Here is a 21,069-nt window from a genome sequence, read left to right as displayed (position 1 = left end):
AAAAAAAAAAAAAAAAAAAAAAAAAAGAGAGGCTACAGTGAGGCCTGGGCAGTGGTATTCTCAGAGACAATTCTCAGAGATTAAGGAGCAAAATATTCTCGCTTTATTTAAAATGTTCACAGGAATGAGTGGAAACCTCTGAACAAGTAATACCTGGAAGACCTTTCTGAAATGCTGAATGCCTAGTGTGGCTTCCACTGTGCAGACATTTCCCTAAGACAAGAGTGCTGGAGGGAGGGGGGAGCTGGTGCTGTAGGAGCCGAGGAGTCTGGGAGCTCCCAGACACACATCTGGAGTCTGCAGCTGGGTGGTATCCCGGAGGGAAGCTGGGTGCTGGTATGACTTGGGGTGGCCCTTGGCTCTTGACGTCTAGGGAGAAGACTCCTGCCATGGCCATGACAGCTCAGCCATCTCATTTATATTTTTGGACATTCACTGGTGAAACATGACCCAGCTGCCTGAGGACAAGGTCCTTCTCCCCAGACCCGTGGCCATCTACTCAGGGCAGCCCCTGACACACATGCAACCACTCCTTCCTAAGTTGGAGGAAAGTGGGCACTATAACTTGTCATCAGCAGTTCGGTGCCAGAGCTCAGAAAATGTATGTGAGGAAAGCACAGTTTCTAGTAATCATCTTATCTTCACCTGATACTCACCTTCGATCATAACTGGTTCCATAGGGAAACTGCTGTCGCTGGCTCATGCCTAGATTTGACATCGTTCCAGAGGGACTTTGGTTGTACATGTCCTGCATGCCGCTGTTGGGCATCTGTCCTTGCGTCATAAAGGGCTCGCTACTTCCAGGCACTGCAGCATTTAAATCAAAGGCATCAAATTAAGTATTTTCCAAAGTCAAAGGGCCCATACATCCCTTCTAGTAATTTCTGTTGCCTTCATACTTGTATCTTATTCTTAGTATGATAGCCCAATAAAAAGCATAAGATCTGGAGCCAAGATGTGCCTTGAGGGTGGAATTCTAAGTTGGTCCCAAAGATCCCTCTCCTGTGGTGTATGCCGTCTTGGGCCCCTCCCCTTGAGTGTGGGTAGACCCTAGGAATATGATAGGTATCACTCGCCATGCTTATGGCAAAAGGGGTTTCATGTGCATCACAGTGAATGATCAGCTGACTGTGAGTTAACCAAAAGGGAGGTTGTGCAGCAAGCCTTCAGATCTGAATCTAGAGGCTAGAGACGGAACAAGTCAGAGACATTCTCCTGTTGGCCTTGATGTAACTGACATGTTGTGGAGACAACCACGTGGGAGGAAAGGTGGGCAGAGGACAGCCAACAAGAGAATGGACCTCAGCTCCACAACTGCAGGGAAATGAATTCTGCCAACGCCCTGAATGAACTTAGAAGAGGAGCCTGCAGTCCTGGCAGACACCTTGATTCAGCCTGTGAGACCCTGAGCAGAAGCCCCAGGCACATTGTTCTATATTCCTGTACGATGCTGTATGACCATGTATTTGTGTTGCTTTCAGCTGAATTTGTGGCAACTTAGCAATGCAGAGAATGAGTGCAGGTCCAGATCTACTACCTATTTGGGAAGCTACTAACTTTGAGTTTCATTCCTTGTCTATAAAATGAGGTCAGTAGTACCATCTCATGAAGGCATTATAAAGAAGACAAAATATGTACACAAAGCTAGTTCCCTTCTCTTATTAAAAAAAAAAAGTGAAAACCTTAACATTCATCTACCAACTCACTCCAAAATTAGGATAAAGAAAATTATTGGGGAGTTAAGAATAGCTCAAGATGGGATGAGATGCAACTATTTCTAAGAGGGTAGAATGCCAATTAGGTCACATATGCAAATTAGCATTAGCCCAGAGCCTGAAGGAAATTGGGTCAAGTCCAGAAATTAGCCTATAGGCAAAGTAAACATTTTAATATATGTTTTAATTGATACACAGTACTATTGCCTTTCTCCATCCTATGCTAGTTAGTTACTTTCACCTTATGTGAGGCAAAAGTGGATACAATTCTGTGAACTGAAGCACCCTGTCAGGCTGCTGGAGAGGTGCAAACACTGGTGTAACATATTTTTACTTTGCAATGTGCTTTCCCTGTTTTATCTGTTTGATCTCACATCAACTTGTGGTAGAACCAGTTCTGAGGTTACTTTCTATTTTGTAGATGTGAAAACAGAGATAGACAGAAATCAAATGGCACAATTAAAGTGAAATGGCTTAATTCCATAATATACAGGGCGTTTTAAAAAAAGTCCACAGGAAAAGGACAACCAAATTAAAAACAGGCAAATACATACATGTACATTCAAAGAAGAAGAAAAATAAATGTTCAATCAGCATATGAAAATATATGTGAGCTCACTTATAATGAAAGAAATCCAAATTAAAACAATTATGAGGTTCTCCCACCCAACTGGATTGGCCAGTGTTAAAATGACAGATAATAATCATTCTTAGTACAGGGGTGAATAATCCATGCACTCCTTCTTCTGTGCAATCGCTGAGAACATTAAATCGGCATAACTCTCACCAGCTCCTGCTAGCAAACGTCTTCTCTGGCAGTCTCCTGAGGTTCCCTCCCAACCCTCCCAAGGAGGGAAGCACACTGCCCAGCATTTGCAGCCCATGGGGTCCCTTCCACCCACGAAGCCCTGAGCTTGGTCATGTAACCAGCACTGACCATAGGAGATATGGGAGATAGCATGAATGCTGGCACTGGGGCCTGTCCTCTTGGAGTGCTCCGTGTTGAAATGCATCTGCCCTGTCACGGGCACCCAAGATGCCACATGGAAAGGCCCATGGAGGAGGCCCTGGCCAACAGCTCCAGCTGAGTTCCCCAGGAGAGCCTCAGGATGATACCAGCCACTCTGGAGCCATCCAGCTCAGCCCGCAACATGGCTTCCAGATGACAGCGGACACAGCATCTGACCTGACAGCACCCAGCCCACCACAGAACCGGGACACATAACTAAGTGTCGCTCTTCACAGCCACTATGTTTTGAGGGGTAGTTTGCTACACTATAAAAGATTACTAAGATACTTAATAAGCTTAAAAAAAAAGGGTCCACACCCTTTGATTCAACAATTCTGCTTCTAGGACTCTATTTCGCAGAAACAATCATACGTGTGAGAAAACAGCTGTACTTCAACAATCACTGCGTCACTGTTTGTACTAGCACAATATTACAGAACAACCCATCCATTACCAGAGCACTAGTGTGCATCTATTCCATTAAAAAGTGTAAGTGGAGCTACATGGACGGATATTAGCAGGTATTCAAAATACGCTATTGGGTTAAACAATATATAAATATTATGTTCACTGGTATGTAGTCAATCAATGCCGCAATCAGGAAAGTAAGAAGCTAGGAAGGTAGGGAAGACAGGCTGGTGAATGGGCAGCGCAAGACTGCTCAGGGCCACCGAAACTTCCATCAGGCTCTTTGATTTCCTACACTACCATTTTACAGGTCAATGACACCAGCAGCAGAACCACCAATAATAAAGAGCATGTTTTCTCCTAATGCTGGTCATTAAATAAAATCAAAGCACCACCAAGTTCACTGTCAGAATAAGGCAAACTGAAGAATAAAAAACTTTATATAGAACAGGAATAAGACCAGAAGAAAATCTGTTTTCCGCAGACTTCCTGTCTACCCGCTTTAATTAGGTACCCAATATACCAACATTTTAAGGCAGTAGGTGAACTGACATATACTAGGAATTGTATTAGCCCTTGTGTATCATTTACATTGCTGAGAAAAACATCTTATAGACAGTCCCCAACATAGGGTGGTTTGATTTTATGACTGTGCAAAAGCCACATGCATTCAGTACGCTCTATTTAAGATGGGGTTATGGCTGGATAAACCCATCATGAATAAAAATGATCTTAAGTCGAAAGTATATGTTTAATCTGTGGCATTTTCAATTTAGGATGGATTTATCAGGATGTAACCCCAGCGTTAAGTTGAAAAGCATCTGTAAATATATACCTAGTGACTACCACGGTAACCCCGTAAGTCATTCTGTCCCCCATAAACTTATTTCTGTAATAAGAAAAAGTATAGGCAAAGGAAACAAGGGAGACAAAACTCTAGCTAATATAATATATATAGGCAGGATACTAGAAAGGTTCACAATACATTTTGAGGCCACATTCCAAATAACACTAATTATTTTTCCCATGTTACTGTCATATCTTCATAATTTAAAAATGTGGTATGAATAACCAAAAGCACAAACAAAATGTCCTATCTAGCATCTCACATCACTAAGGAAAACTCTAGCTAATATAGTATATAGGCAGCTGCACCAACATTCATAAAGTCTGTGAGTTTCTGAGCACATGAATTTACTGCATGTTCAGAAAAATCTTTACTTGGAGTAAGCAGGCCTTGCTTTATGTAGTTGTCTGAAATATTACAAATAAAACACATACAAGCTGCTATAAATCTTCTTTTTAAATGGTACAAGCCCTATATTCAAATTCTAAAGATGCACATTGCCATTTTTCATTGGTCTGTGATACTGATGGAAGCCAAGGCTTTGGGTTTGGGCTTCCCTCCACTCAGATCACACGCGCATCAAGCAATTCATGGGCCCCAACATCTAAAGACAACACAGGTACACTTATTTAAGGGATCCCAGAAAAAGTACTGCCATACAAATATAATTCACAATGTTTTCCTTGTTTTTTCCAACAGATGCACATCATGTCTCAATTTCACAGAACTTGTATGCATCTGGAAGAATGATAAAAGGTCAAGGAACAGTCTGCACTGGCAGCTTGTCCACTGCGAGCACAGCTGAAGGGACAGTGGCTCAGCAGTCACTACCTCAGCGCGAACTCAGCCCTGAGGGTCAGTGGCATGAAGAGAAGACCCACCCTGGTGCTTCTGACATCAATCTGAAACACCTGAGCTTTCTCTCGATGAGGCACCATTTCCTTGCTTGAGATTCCCAAATTACAGCCAGTTCCAACCTCTGCTCCACCCTACCCACACCTTCCACTCACCACCTTGACAAGTCCCTGGTGACTTGATTGCCCTCTCCAGCCTCATCCTTCCCATCGTCTGCATGGCAGGGTATAATCTCTTCCACACTTCAGTCACTGCTGCCCGGTTCTTCTCCCTCAGCCCCAAGTTCAACCCATCAGTCTCTCCAACACTCAGGGCACTGGGCTCCCCCTCCACTGCTGGGATCCAGCTCCACCCACCAGGCCCAGACTCTCCAGCTCGAGTCTCCTCAAGTTGCTCTGACCTCTCCAGGACATCCCGCCACCTCCCCCACATACCACGCTCACTCCTGTCCTAGGCCCCTTCCCTGGTCACCTGATTAAATGGCTCTCCCTTCTTCCCACTGTCCTCACCCAGTATCACTGATATTTACACTCCTTCTTCCACCAGCCACAATCTTTTTTTTTTTTTTTTTTTGAGTTGGAGTCTCACTCTGCTGCCCAGACTGGAGTGCAGTGGCCGCTCCCGGCCACCGCAGCCTCGACCTGCTGGGCTCCAGCGATCCTTCTGCCTCAGTCTTCTGAGTAGCCGGAATTACAGGCACGCGCTACCACGCCCGGCTGATTTTTTGATTTGTTGTAGAGATGAGGTCTCGCCGCCCAGGCGGGTCTCGAACCCGCGGGCTCAGGCAATCCACTCACCTCAGCCTCCCAAAGGCGCGGGATTACAGGCGCCACAATCTTTAATTACCTATTTGTGGCTTATTTCTTGTTTGCTTCCTCTAAAGAATCTGTTAATTTCACGAATGCAGGCAGAGACTATGTCTGTTTTACCAACATACCACCAAACACGGTGCCTAGCTCATGCTAGCACGACACCACTACAGTCAATACCAATGCCGACGCCAGGTAACATGCAGCACAGGCTTACTGACCACAGGTACCAGCCACTCTTCTCTGGGCTTTGTGTGAATTAACCTAATGAACCTTCACTGTGCCCTTTCAAGCAGGTCCTATTTTCCAAATCCCTAAATGAGGAAAGTCAGGTATAGAGATGCTAAACATTTGTTTCAAGGCCACACATGTGGCAGGCTGGGGAGCTGAGGCTCACACTTTGGCAGTGGGCACTCAAGAATTGGTTGTGGAACAGCAGACAGAATGCCCTCTGGACCATGACCAGCAGAGGCCTGTCTGCACATACCTTTTCTCATTCCCCCGAAGGGGTCCTTGTTGGGCTCATAGGGCATCCTGCCCATCACGTCAGGCATGCTCATGCCCTGCTGGTAGGGGGTGTTGGGAGTCATGGAGTTCCGTTTGGGGAATGATGACTCACTCACATCTGAGAACGGGTCATGCACACTGATTGTACTGCTTCTGAGGAGATGCAAAAAATGAAAGCGTAATGATATAGCAGGAGTCACCTCCAAACACTGTATTCAGAAAATAAACCAATCCTGGAATCTGCAAATGCAAGAGCCATCCAAAATAAATTACATGAATAAAACTAGTAGCAATCAACATTTAAAAAACTCTCTAGGGAACACCATTTCTTCTATGAAGTCTGTTCCAGCAAATTAAAAGACAAACAAATCCGACTCCGTATGGCTCATAGTTATTTGAACATACCTTCCACCTTGCATTGGGGTCATCTGTCCATGAGGGGTGGAGGCTGGAGTGGGTGGCTTCAGGTCGCCTGGAACCTCAGCCATGGAGTTGCTGCCAGTTGACTGGGGGGTCTGTGGGCCTTGCAAGGATCCTGAGTTGGCTGAAGGTAGCAGCACCCGGAGAAAAGGGGGAAAACTAGAGGTTACCAAGCAAGCTCATCCTTGTGTGTTACATACAAAAGAAATGAAAATGAAAATGTGACACCATCTTACTAGACATATCAATAACCCCCGTTGCTGATAACGATGCAGTAAAATCAGTGGCTCTTGCATTATTTATAGTGAAAATTAGGAATAGTTTTTTGAGTAAACTATTTGGCAACATACTTCATTTGTGAGCCATAAAACATACTTATATGCTTTGGCTGGTACCTGTTTCTTGGGTATTTATCCCAAGAAAAGAATCTAGTAAAAAGGAGGCTTTAGGCAGAAAAATAATTACTTCAGTGTTAGCTATACTAGAGACAATCTAAATGTAAATTTTAAAGAATGGGATAAAAATCTTGGCACATCAATTTGATGAAATATTATGCATTTTTAGAAAAAAATTAGAAAACTTAGTTCTGGGTCTTTGAAAATGAAGAACATTTAAGTTGAAAAGCAATGATACAAATCACTAATGAGTCTATATAATTTCAATACCTTCTCACCAACTGAATGTGTCTATGCTCTGTCATTAATAGTAAGCATTTTTTGAACTATGAAGGCAGATTTATTATTAAAAAACACAAGTCATACTGGTTTGGAGTTCTTTAATGTTATCAGAGCTGCAAGATTTGGCTTTAACTATAATTACATTACAATAACAGCTTGGAGTTGAACTGGATTTTTAAAAACTTAAGTAGGATTCTTGAAAAAAAAATGAGTTAACCTCACCTTGAAGGAAAAACATTTTAAAGGCTCCTGCTTTATCATCTGTCACAGTTCTTAGCATGTTAGATGTTCAATAGATATTGGTTTCCATTGTGAATTAAACAAACAGATATTGAATGAATAATATGCCTTCATCTTCTAGACTCTTGCCACTGCTTGAATATGGCATACCAAACTAGCAAGAAAGACGAGGACCCTGCCCTTGTGGTGTTTACAATAAAGGTGCTCAGAGTCTTAACAAATGGCAGTTGTGGTGCTTGTGCATAAGAACATTTTACATGTTATTGCTTGTGCTTCCTGTCCTATGATGTTCCCAAGGCTCACTGCAATTGTCATCACTTACAATTTACTTTAGAGGCAATGGAGGTTAAACAAACCACTAGAGATTACAGAATAAACTGCAAAGGAGTAAAAAATACAAATGAGGACATCACTTCCACTCAAAGCCTCAGCTCAACACAGATGTTTCCAGCCACATCAGGTCTGCCCAGCCTCTGGCCTAAGTTGGAATGTATACCGGCCAAAAGGGCTGTGCACCCTGCGTAACTGTCCATCCCGATGAGCCTGGCACTTGACTGACTCAGAGAAGTTTTCAGAGATGCTGGAAAGAAGGACTTTCAACGTAGGTATCATAAATGAAAAGCTTATTAATTCATGCTTACAAACCAAATTTTGGTAAAACCCTGGAAATGCATATTAAAAAGGTAGGTTGCAATAAAAGAACGAAGTAGTCTTTTACAAATCTGTAAGGACAAACCTACAGACACTACGGCCCCCAGAGCGCTGCCATGGGGAGGGACTTGCTTCTAAAATGCAGGCGCAGACTCTGCTCTAGCCTTGACAGCTTCCTTGGAAACATGGCTCACGAGGCTGTGATTTCAGAATGACCCTTATTTACAAGTATTCACATTTACAGCTAATAAAAAAATTGGAAAAATTCTCTCTTGCCAGTGTTTTTTCTTTTCCTTTCATGAAAAAAAAAGAATGCAACCTCGTGCAACTCCATTAATAGAGAGGCTGGCACGCTCTCTAGGACATCCCTACCTTTTGCCAGAAGCTACAAATGTATACTCTAAAGTAAACAATGGAAAGGTTACTGAAGGTTAAGTACATTCACACACTTCAGACAGCATGGCCAGGCTCCTAGCTGGGAAGATAATTTACACAGCACGAACCTGGTGCCCTAGTTCTGGCAGGGTTGCAGGAAGTAGGGTGGGAGAAGGACGAACAGCTGATGTGTCCCAGGTCTACAGTGACTAGAGGTCAACCAGAGGGCACCTTTGTTTATAACCCGAGCCCCTTTCTCATTTATCTTCCACTGAGGATTCCCTAGTTGGATCCATGACAGGTTCTGTGACATCACCTGTCAGCTAATAATAGAAATTCACTCAGCCACCTGCCAGCAAAGATGGATGGGTTTTTGGTTACAGACTCACTAATTGAATGTGGAGCTTCCCTGCCCCCCACTCCACCCCACTCCTCCCAGTCTGCGCCTCCCCCCTCAGCCCAGCTTCCAGGCTGCAGGGGCCACACAGAGGCGATTCCTATGGCTATTCATTAGAACTCATTCACAAACTTCTCAAGGTGCATTAGAATAACAAGATCCCCACTGGCACCTTAAGGATGCAAACCAGACCCCAGACTTTGCCTAGGCACATGTGGAAGTCTTATTCCACTGACTATTCAGGTCCCAGGACAGGAACCTGGACATCCAGTGTGAGAAGTCACACAGTCCTCAGCAGTGACATGAGTGCAGCCCCAGGGGCTGAAGGGTTAGGCCTCCCGGGGGTTGGCCAAACTAAGTCTAGACGCATGTTAGCCACATCAAATCAAAACTGGACTAGAGATGGATGACTTGGAGGCCATGATTTAGGTTTCAGCGAGTTCAGAGTGACCACTGGAAAAAAATCTGGAATGTTTCTTAGAAATATTTAAGTTTAGTTTGCCTAAATGTGCTATAAAAGTAAACTACAATTATGTTCTGATGGGAAAAGGGGACTTCAAAGAACACATTTTTGCAAAGAATCAGTTTTTAAAAATTTTGTAATAAATGAGACCCATTTGTATGGCAAATGGAAATTATTTTATTCTCCTTTAAGAACTTTTCAGAGACTCTTTCCCTAGCGATGGCACTGAAATCCAAGAGGCCACTTGGTGCATGGATGGTGGGGAAGCTGAAGCTTTCTGATCAAGGGGCCACCTGGGCTCACAACCCTGGCCTGTCTGTGCCCGGAGCTCTCCGCACGGTGCTGTCTAGGCTGGGCCCACCCAAGGCCTTCTGTCTACTTGCTCCTGTGTCACAGGGCCCGGGCTCCATCTGGACTACTGAGACGGCCGTATTATCACAAGTGCATCTGCAATCGCAGCTCTTTTGTGCAGTTAAAATGATAATGTTGCCATAAAAATGGCAGTTTGAAAAAGGGAAAAGGAAAGAGCCGGCTGCTGAGAGAACAGGCCTTCCACTTTCTGAAGGATCTATGTCCCAGCAGGGCTGCCTGTGCTGCAGCCGACGCACCCTAGGAGAGCTATTCTCCATACACAAGTGCAGACCATTCAGTGACACGAGTCCTTTCCTGGCAAATAAAATACACCCTTAGATCTTTGCAGACATCACCACTTTGGTCCTTACACCCCACTGGGTTTTTATTTTGGAAAAATAGTTTCAGAGCTGCTCATAGGCAGCTTGTTTTACCCTGTGAACTGAATGTAATGTTGTGAGATTTTTAAAATTAGATTTCCCAGTTTTCAAGGGACACCGTAAGGGGCAAAGGCTTCGAATCTTTAAGGGCAGGGCTAGAAGGGAGGGTTTCTGCTTGCACTTAGAGCCCACAGATCTGTCTGGGTATATTCACTGCACATGCACTTTGGGCCTAAAAAGCATCTATGGGAGGTCCCTTGATTAGCAACCTTAGCAACCAGTTTTGCCATCCAGACAGAAGAGGAAATCATTGAGAGAGAAACTTTCTCTGGCTTCCATGTGTAAACACTTCACCTGTAACAAAGGCGTTTTCAATAGCGGCAGAGGTGTCTGAGGGGTGTGGTGTGTACCCCAGAGCCAGAGCCCTGGTGAGACTTTCTGTTCCCAGTTATGTGACTCTGGCAAAGTACTGAGGTTCAGTCAGTGTGAAATGTGCAGACAAAATGATACGGGCTAAGAACAGTGCCTGGTGGGTGCACTGGAAATGCTCAGGAGCATGGGCTGCCATGTAGGGAAGCAGCCACACAGGGAGAGGACCGGCAAGGCTGACAGCTGAAGGCCATGGCTATGGAAGGGGCCTCTATAATGACTAGTAGTCAGAAACGGGTAAGAGAGCAATCTTTACTTGAGAGAGGCTACCGCCTAGAACTAAGGGCCCAATTCCTTCCCATTTCTAACTGAATTTATCAGAGTATATGATTTTGTAATTTCAAATTTGAAGCCCTGACAGGACAAAGGCTAGCAGGAGAGCTGAAAAGAATGGCAGGGTCTCTGATAGTGGGGTGGAGACAGGGGGTGTCACTGATGCTAGCAAAATTAGGTAAGCCACTTTGCAACTTTTCCTAAGACCCCTGACCCGCAGGGCAAAGAGGCTGGGACCAGTTATTTCAGAAATAGGGTCCTATGGGTCTACACGATGACAGCTGCTGAATCCCCTAAAAGTGAGAACTTGCTGGACAGAGAACATTAAAAACTAAATCCAAGTTTCATTTTGCTAACGTACAAATCTGAGTATTCCGACAGAGAGAGCTGACACCGGTGGGCTGTGAAACCTGCAGGGTGGGCTTCCCAGAGGCGCTCAAGTGTTGCAACAGGTCATGGGAATCTTTATTTTGTGCAGCTGTACAGGCTATTTTAAAATACTCGTATAAGAAATGCCTACAGCTCAGAATTCCAAAGAGTGCTTTCACAGTGCTGCCCAGAAGATCCCACATTTTATTCCCTGTTCCCTAGGCACAGCCAGTGGGGGGTCCAATTAAGTAAACATAACAAAACAATACACAAACCTCTGCCTTTGGAAGATCCCAGGTTCTCCACTGAGCCCTGGGAACTCCTCGGCCACCGCGTGCAGCGCCGCCACTTACCAGGAGATGGCGGCTGGAGCTTGGGCTGCTTCTTGGCGTCCCCGGTGCTGAAGACTTCCGGCGGCGGCTCCTCCCCTCGTTCGATCTTGCACTCGAAGGCGAACAGGTACTGGATATACTGCTTTTTCAGGGAGCTCGCCGCACTGCTCGAAGTGCCAACATTCAGGTTGGTTGCCAGCTCACGCCACTTCTTGTTTTTATTAACCTAGCAAAAAAAAAAAAAAAAAAAAAATAAAGGGCAGGACCATTGGTTTGCAGCAAAGTGGCTTGTTTAAAGCCAGGAGACAAAAAAAGCACTTAATGTCTTGGTTTACTTTTTTTCATTTGCTTCTTTTAACTAATGCTCATTACTCCCACTCAGTAGTGCACAGACAGCATTTACAGTTATAAAACCATTAAGGAACCTGCTGATGGCGACATAAAACGCCCTGCACGAGAAGTCCCGCTGTTGGCTGCATCTCCTGAAGCCTGCCTCTCCCAGAGCCAGCGAGCTCTACCGGCGCCCTCACACCCTGCTTACTCACCCCGCCCCATCTCTAATTAAGAAAAAAGGGCATCTAAAAACTAATTTTAAAAGCAATACCTGCACTATTTTGCAATTTAAGTGTTTGAGCACTGAGATGAAAGAGTGTTTCCTTCCAACAGCCACAAGCTCCCAGAGATGAGCCTGAGATTCTGGGCCCACGCCTGCCTGCTCTCCTCTCCCTTGAGGGCTGCTTGTGATGTGGGCAAAGGTGGCATCTGGTACGAAAGCAAGCGAGGCCCCTGGACCAAATGCTCCCAACTTAAAAAGCCCGATGCCACCCATCAGCCACTGGCTGGGCTCTATTAAGCCACCAGCCGGCCGACGGTTGGGGCACACCTTGCACAGGCTGCAGATGACACAAATGCAAAAAGAGGAGGCGAGGAAGAGAGGAGACCTGAATGTTCCATAAGGACTCGAGGCATTATTCTAAGCTTCTGATTCCCACTTGGGAACAGGTTATGAAAGGTTAAACACATGAATGAAACATGAAGACTTGCAAGTAACTCGGGGAATGCTTTGCCTTGTGATGTTTCCTGTGTTGCAAAGCACCGTGAGGGTTAAGGGACAGTGGTTTTCAATGAAATACTGAATTTCTGGATTCCAACTTTCTCACGAAGCTCTTTCCGTCCATTTACTTAGTATTAAATGGTGCATAATAAAACACCGCGGAATGCTCAATGCCTCTCTTGGCATCGATACAAGTCTGCAAACAGGGTCTGCGGATTGCTTCAGAGATGGAGAGCAGAGTGGTGCTTGGTACCCGAGAAGCAAGGCCTTGAGCTGACCTCTGTGGCTGCGGCACCTGCTCCCAGCCACATCTGCTGCCCACCAGGCAGAGAGCATATGAGCGAGTGCGAAGATACAACCCAGCTACATTCCAGAAACCCTCACTAGCCAGCCAGCAAAGGGTCTCCTTACAGTCAGCATGGTTATAGGCAGACAGAGTAAGGTAGTCAGACAGAACTACTCCATGCTGGTTGGGTGAGCAAACTAGCAATGTCAGAACAGGCTAGGTGCACAGGGGGAAAGGTCAGGGGAGCTCATGTGCAGGGGAGAAAGGTCAGAGGAGCCCAGGTTAGAGAGAGGTACATCTCGACCACTCCCTTTGCTGACCACACTCCTAAGTGGTGTGCATCACGCCATTTAGTATCTGGTTGAAGCTCCAATTCATTCTTTCAACCATAGTTCTCAGTCCCTCATGGAGGGATGAGGCCTCTAAGGGGAAGGCTCAGATCAAGGTCCCACCTGGATCTCCAGAGCACTGAGATCATGGTAGGCCTGCAGTGATACCTAGGGCTGAGATGACTCGCTCTTGGATAGTCAGTGACCGCCACCACCTGGGTGGGGTGCAGGATGCCTCACTGTGACTGCCTATTAGACCACCTAGGTCTTCTTTCATTAATCCAGGGCGGGGACCCAGGCACTGCCAGCTTTTCAAAGCTCCCCAGGGGATGCCAATGCATAGCTAGGCTCCAGACAACTGTACTGGTAAATGGAAAGAGCACATGTTTTGAAATAGACAGACCTGGTCCCTCACCTACTCTGAGAGTGTCCCTGGGCCACAAAATTAATGTTTTGTTTGCTTTTACTGGGATAGAGGCTCACTCTGTTGCCCTGGCTGGAATATAGGGATGCGATCACAGCTCAATGCAACCCTGAACTCCTGGGCTCCTTCTATCTCAGCCTCCCAAGAAGCTAGGACTACAGGTGTGCACCTTGCTATGTTGCCCAGGCGGGTCTCAAACTCCTGGCTTCAAGTGGGATTATACGTGTGAGCCACTGCTCCCAGCCCTGTGCTTTATTGTGTTACATAAGGGTTTCCTCATTTATTCTTTGGGACTAGTGACCTGAACGCATTTAGAAAGGCAAAGGCCACACAGTGAGGTGCTAATTTATATATTAGTACCCTTTCCTCATTTCTATCACAGGTCACCTCACCACCAGCTAGAGTCCTTGCTAAGGTTTACAGGCTAGAGTAAGGAAAGCCTGGTGTCTGGGGTACAAGATTTAAGGGGGCACTTACTCTAAGTCAACAAGGCACACAGCACCTGGCACAACCAGAAGATGAGGGCCTCCCTAAATCCCCCACCCCAGGTGCCTCTGCGGCCCCACCTGAGACCCAGCCCTTGAAAACCACAGTTAGCTCTGACCCCGCTGGCTGTTCAGGTGCTGTGGGCATGGCTTTACAAATGTGACTTACTTTTGTTGCTTTGGATAGAAAATCTGACACAAACACGTAATTCAGTCATTTGTAAAACATTTCTGGAGTATTTACCACGAACTCCTGGCAGATTCCAGAGCATTCCACAGCTGTCAGGAAACCTAAAGAAAAAGCTGGTCTTTCTGATGGTACAGATGAAGAAACTGAGGTCCAAGTAAATGACTTGCCGAGGTCACACTGTGAGCTGTGGCAGAGCCAGGGACCCCTAGTGTCCCTCCCCTGGCCCCAACACACAGACACAGGTCCCAGGAAGGTGACTTCAGTGCAGGCTTAGCCTTTCCTTTGTGAGGAAAAGAAAACCCAGTCCATATATTCAAAGAAGCCACCATTAAGAGCTTGTGTGTACTGCCCTCCTTGTTCACTCACTCAGTCACTCTTACCTGTGCCAAACCTCCAATCTCTTTGACGCAGACATAGAGTCGGAACAGGTCCAGGGGCTTCTTGCCCACAGCAGGCAGACTGGACACAGGGGAGCCTCGCTCTTCCATGAAGGTGAGGTACCGGTCGACCCAGAGCTTTCTCTCTGGCTCGTTCCCCAGTTCATATACCTTTGTGATCTTCTCCCCAGTGGTGGTGGAGGAGCTGGACTTCTAGTGCCCAGAAGGAGCATGTGGAGGTGGGGCATGGGTGGGCAGAGGGAGGGGAAGAAGGTGAGAAAAAAGAAATGAGCCAACAAGTACAGAAAGAGAAGAGATTAAAAACTACTGCTATCACACAACAATTAGGAATGAAGGCTACTAGTTCAGGCACAAACTATACATTTTCTTAATTAGAAATTTATATCGACTTTAAATAAAGGGCCCAAACTCCCCCTTTTACACACTTAAAAACAAAAGCAAAAACCCCCAAACCTCTTTTTACTTTGTTATAAGCGTTGAATCCCAGAAGGCAAGATTCCAATAACACCTTGGGTCATTTTTAAAAATAAAAGGGTGTTAGTTTATAGAATGATCACAGTGAGCTAAAAATCTTTCATGTACTATTACAGAGCCCCAAACAGCAAATGGACTCCTACTTTTCCTTGTCAAAACAAGAATGGCGAATGTATGTCTTCATTAAAACTTTAAATCACATGGAGGAAGAGCAAACATGCAGTGCTTGCTGATGATATGTCACCACTCACAGGGGCCAGTGGTGTGGGCTTAGACTCTCTCTTTTTTTTTTTTAATAATCTAATGGCCACTGAAAGCTTTAGCCTTTGGTCATGACAACTAGCCTTCCCTACTTAAAATTCCGTGAACATCTCTGTCAAGGTAAGGATCTGTTAGATAATTATTTTAATAGATTTTAAAAATCTATTGTTTTAGAATAGACTGAAAAATAGAATCCATGCTTTAACCATGTACTGGTTCATATCCCCAGCAATCTATGGACAAACAATGCGTTTACTTTTATGCCATGTGTTTATGCCATGCTCATGAGGTTTACACCGATGCTCTAATTCTTGTTTTCAATGAATCTGATTATACCTGATAATAAAATGTCAAGAGTTGCAGTTTCTGCACACCAGACTCACTCCCTGGAGTATGTGACCTGGGATAAGTGACACTGCTAGCCCTAAGCAGGCCAACTGTATTTCTTCCCTTTCTTTAATATCTTTATATTTTTGTAACAATATCTACAGTGTTTGCAAAGCCAGGGTTATTGTACAAAATCATTTCTAAGCTCTCAATAAAGATTCCTTGGAACAATAATTTACTTCATTTATTCAGGCATACCTAGGTTATCATTTGCAATATAGAGCCATTATTACATAAAGGCAGAGCTCTTCCTAAGTTTTTTCCTTTTTTATAGTTAGCTTAACATAATTTTAAACATATTTTTGAAAAATTGGGAGGTTAAATAACATAATTGCCATTGAGGCTAGATGTGATCTTATTTAACAAAATGATCTCAAGTAAAAGCAGGCCTCTGAGAAGGGATGCCTGAAAACCAAACTTGTAAAGATGTGGTGGCTTCCTTCTGACTGACACATTATTCTCCAAAGCCGTTTTGGTTGAAATCTGAAGTCTTCAGCTTTAGATTTATTGATGCATAAAATCTCTGTCGAATATATAAAAAAGGGCGATACAATTGATATAAATAAAAAATGCAGAATGGTAGGATAATAGAAGTGTAACCTTTCAGAGTATATTTTGATGTTGAAGTTAAATTTCAAGTCACTTAATTAGAGCTTACAAATATATACACATATTCATTATCTATCTATCTATCTACTCATATGTACATTTAGAAGATATATATCCAAACTATTTAAAATTTAATTAAAATTATTTAAAATGTATTTGTAAATTTAAAACATACTCTTAAATGTTCTTTAAAGTTTGTTTTCATATTCTTATACCCAAGGACTATTTGGGTGTAAGAAACTGTTCTAGCACACTGCACACCAGACTCACGCTGACAAAACCCCAAAAGTGCTGCCACCATGCACAGGGTTGGTATTATCAGCAGTTTCTAAATTTTAATGCTGAATTTTTTCTCTTTTGGGGAAGCACACTTAAAAAATGGGTCCAGTGCTTTTTAAAAATGAAAATTTGAAATAAGAATACGAGGAAAAAAGCATAAACTTTTATAATCAATTAAAAAACTTCCTTTTTGCATTTTATTTGTAAAAAATTGAGGTAAAAGTCTGAGATTCAACTTAGGAATAAGAGAAACAAAGCAATCATTTCCATTTAAAATTACTCCAAATAGTGCAACCAACATCCTGCATATAAGTTCCACCTGCCATGTTTGGCTTGGTCTTCTCTACACTGAAACTGGGCATGGTTGTGGATACATAGTTAACCATCAATGGAACGATATACAGAAATGTCTGCTCCGACTTTTGAAAGGATTGAATTCCTATAAGCTGAAACAGGCCTAACATAATGATTTATTTAGTTTGACTATACATTTTTTAACTTTCCTCCCCTTTCTGTGTTAAATGAACTTAAGTTTAGTTAATTTGTGCATATCTCAATCTGTTCTCATAAAATTAGAAACATTTAATGAAGGTAATAGTTTTGAATAGAATAGTTTTATTTTTCATAATTTTTAGGTCATCCAAGAGACACTTTTATGGCACCATAATGTAGGAAAATGCATCTGCATGGACTTGATGTGGTCAGGCCTCAGTTAACATGACAGGCCCTGAAAGAGGCCTCCCTGAGGCTGGCTCACTAACTTAAACTAGGGCCTTGGTTTTAATCCACCATCACACCCTTCATATTTCCTTTCATGCACTTTGTTAAACAGTGCATAAAACTCTGTATTTTGCATATGATCACCTGTCTGACGCCCACTTTTCTGACTACACTCTAAGTTGCACTAGGTAGGGTTCATGCTGATGTGGCATCTCTAGCACTTAGTGCACTGGAGGTCCATGATAGATATTTGTTCCGTGAATGATTACTCGAATGAATGAAAAGAGTGTGAGAAGTCTGGCAGCATGCAAATAAGAATTAATAGCTGATTCAAATATCTATAAATAGGATTTCACTGAGCAAAGTGTGATGTGAGCATGGGACAATCTAGGAAGACTGAAGACCGAGAAAGGGGTTGTGGCCCCCACCTGCATTTAAAATCTCCGCCCTAGCCTTCAGGTTTGCTTCCTAGCCAAAAGATTAGCAGAGTCAGCATCTGGGTATCTGAACAGACAGCAACAAAAGGCTTAGTGAATAAAGAGCACACATGTGATCACTGTCATCACCAACCAGGCTCAGTGCACACGTTGCTTGTTCACAGACTCGGTCACGATGGACCCTTTGGATAAAGGGCAGGTGAACCAGCCTTCGGAGTGGTGGGCTCACTTTTCCAGGTCACCAAGGACCATCTACCATTGCTTCAGTGCTGTCAGAATTGGATCCTACTGCCTGAAACTTTTGTGGAGGCAAGAAAAAAAAAGAATGGAAATTGCTGTAAAATTATAGCAAGACATTATTATGGTGCCACAAATGTTTTCCTTGCATATACTTTAATTAAGCCTATAAGTACATTTTCCTCAAGTCTTTTAGGTAGATTTACATTTCAGCAGTCTTTACCATATGCCTGGTAATATGTGTATGTGCATGTGTGTGGACAAATGTTTATTTTTATTTTAGGATGTTTTGTAACAAAACAGTGTTGGTCCATAGTACACTGTCAAAGCATCGAGCATCTTTATCATGTTGTCTTTTTCAGAACTGCTGTGAGACAGGCTTTATTAGGGACACTATTAAGAGCAATTTTAACAACAAACTGAAGTGGTATCTCAAAAGAGCAGTTAAACATTCCTGAATGGCATGTATTTGCCATGATTTGATAACAGAGATAATATGAGGTCCTTCATCACACTCTCCTTTGGCCCCCTTCTTGAATTAGCATCTCACTCAAGAAAGTGACTATTTTCTCCCTACAGAGCAACAGTCTGACATCTCCAGGGCTGTGAACTCAGTCTCACTTGTCCTTCTCTACCACTAGGGACAGCTCGCTTGTAAGTTCTCAAAAAAAGTTATGGAACAGGACGAGATAATGAATGTGGAAATATTTAGAAAAAAGGGAAAATTAATATGCAAATTCAAGTTTCATTCTATTATAATCGGCAAATAAAGGTGATGCATTTTCTTCTTCTGTCTTACATTTAAGCAAAGGGTAGGATTTTGATAGTTTCCTATAGTTGATGCAGACAATTTGATCAGTAAGTTAAAATGTAGTAGCTATCTCAATCCTTCTCTATAATCCAGAGATTAGCAAGATGAAACATAGAATATGGTCTATTAGCAGTCATTGTTCTTAAATTATCATTTTAAATTACTATCTTGAGTTTTAAAGATTATTATTTTCAACCTCTGAAATTCTCCCTCAATCCAGCACACAAAAAGTTTTGAAAGTTATTTGAATTCTACCTACTAACTTGAAGAGCAATGCTAATTCAAAATGCTTTTCCTAACAAAAAAGAAAACAAAAGAAAAAACCAAGGTAGATTATGGGGGAAAGACACATATGTCGGCTGCCTTCTGAGACTCAAAGCAAATAACACAAAGACATCGAAATGCAGGAGTCAAGCCCCTTCCTGTGAGTTCTGCTGTGCCCATCCTAGGGCCATCCTAGCTGCTGTGCCTATCCTAGAGGTGCTCTGGTTATTGCACCCATCCTGGAGTGTCCTGACTGCTGTGCCTGTCCTGGGATGCCCTGGCTGCTGCGCCCGTTCTAGGGGTGCTTTCCATTTCATCTGGGGTGCTGCAAAATTGAAACGTTATATCCAGAGACCGTTAGACTAAATATGGTCCTCTCTTCCTCTGAAAAGGAAAATGCTGGTTATCCTAGAGCTGCAAATGAATTTTACAAACATTTTCTAGAACAACCAACTCTTCAAACCTTCAGGCTCTCTCTGTTTAAACCAGTGAATGGATAATTAATAGCAGCCTCCTTTTGGGTTTTGACTAGCTTGCCAGATTCTGCACAGCTAGGGTCTTCTCCCTCTAACTTGCTTTCCTGAGCTGTGCTCGTCAATACATTGTCTTACAGAAATGAGCGTATTAATTAAGCCTTTTTGGCAAGTAATTGCATGTTAAGGTTTTTTTTTTTTTTTAATCTTTTGATTCCCTATATGAATATAAAATAAAGCACCATTACTTTTTTTTTAAATGGCACAGAAATAATTTCTTTAGCAGGAAACTAAAGCCCAATTCTAGGGTTAGAAGAACATTGAGGCTAAAAAAATTCCCTGATATACACATTACTATTTTTGTTATTTATATGTCATATGGAAATCAACAGTTAATTTCAAGATTACCAGCAATCTTGTGCAGATACAATTTTTCTATCTCAACTAACTCTAATGTAGGTACACATTATCAATAGAAAAATTCACATGCATTAACATTTCTAAAGCGTTTTTGTTAATTTCAGACAAATGGGTCAGAAACAAAGCAGGGCTGGTATTATGCTAAACTGTCCCCAGACTGAATATTTATTTATTTGTTTTAGGTAGGCAGTTTTGTAATAAGATGTCTCAGATAGAACAACCCATGGAAAATTTAGGTCAGCAGCCAAACTTGTCATTCAGTATATGACTGCTATTAGTTCCCATGTAAATGGAGAAGTAACTCATTTTAAAAACCTTCTGTAAGTGCACAATGAATCAGACATTTAAACAAAGTCACTGTGTGAAGGAGTTTGGACCCAGTAACACAATCGCATGCTTTGTACAGAGGTGTTTCTTTACAACAGCTGTTTCATTATCAGAAATCAACTTCTATGATGCATGTCAACTTTACTCATTTGTCACTAATAGAATTATTTATAAAGAAAACGCTTTCATGGATAAATCATGAAGAAAAAGTCTTACAAAACAAATAAACAAGCAAGCATTAAAGTAGAATTAATTAATTATCAAAAAACCCCAAAAAAACAAAAAAAACAAAAAAAAAAAACCAGAGCCACTTACAGGGCTTGATGGAGTCTTTGGCCAGCCTGGGCTGCTAATGCTATCACTTTCATCTCCATGAAATGAGGAGATGCTAGCAGAGCTGGGGGACATTGGGGAAGGGACTGGCAGGTTGCCTGGGGTTGGGGGCTGAGAAATACCCTGAGAGCTGTAGCTATCCTGTGGTAGAGGAATAAAAAAAAAAAAATGACAAAGGTAGGGCAAACTTTATTTAAAATAACAAAAAGTACATCCAGTTTAACAGAGTAATTTTTATATATAATATATATATAAAGACATGTACAAACAAACACACAAAAACACACATATATAAAGGTATTAAAACAACATTCTTAATTAGTATAATTTGGTAAGTTTGCTGGATGCTGGATAAGGCCACTAA

General features: G+C 42.9%; 1 protein-coding gene across 3 annotated transcripts in view; it reads right to left on the bottom strand.

The window, feature by feature from the left end:
* Positions 1–21,069, bottom strand: part of ARID1B (AT-rich interaction domain 1B) — a 257,068-nt gene that overhangs the window by 12,354 nt on the left and 223,645 nt on the right. For 2 of the 3 annotated variants that reach the window (XM_021709628.1, XM_021709629.1), the window contains 6 exons: positions 20,688–20,846; positions 14,656–14,865; positions 11,529–11,733; positions 6,556–6,694; positions 6,131–6,303; positions 657–807 (listed from right to left, as the gene is read on the bottom strand). In XM_021709628.1, coding sequence (XP_021565303.1) covers positions 657–807; positions 6,131–6,303; positions 6,556–6,694; positions 11,529–11,733; positions 14,656–14,865; positions 20,688–20,846 — 1,037 coding nt within the window. The remainder of the gene's footprint in view (positions 1–656; positions 808–6,130; positions 6,304–6,555; positions 6,695–11,528; positions 11,734–14,655; positions 14,866–20,687; positions 20,847–21,069) is intronic. The other variant, XM_021709630.1, reaches the window with a different exon arrangement.

The sequence above is a fragment of the Carlito syrichta genome, unplaced genomic scaffold (genome assembly GCF_000164805.1).
Source record: "Carlito syrichta isolate Samal-C Ts95f unplaced genomic scaffold, Tarsius_syrichta-2.0.1 Scaffold268229, whole genome shotgun sequence".
Taxonomy (NCBI): Eukaryota; Metazoa; Chordata; class Mammalia; order Primates; family Tarsiidae; genus Carlito; species Carlito syrichta.
The sequence above is the reverse complement of the archived record's forward strand: the minus strand, read 5'-3'. Positions and strand labels throughout refer to the sequence as shown.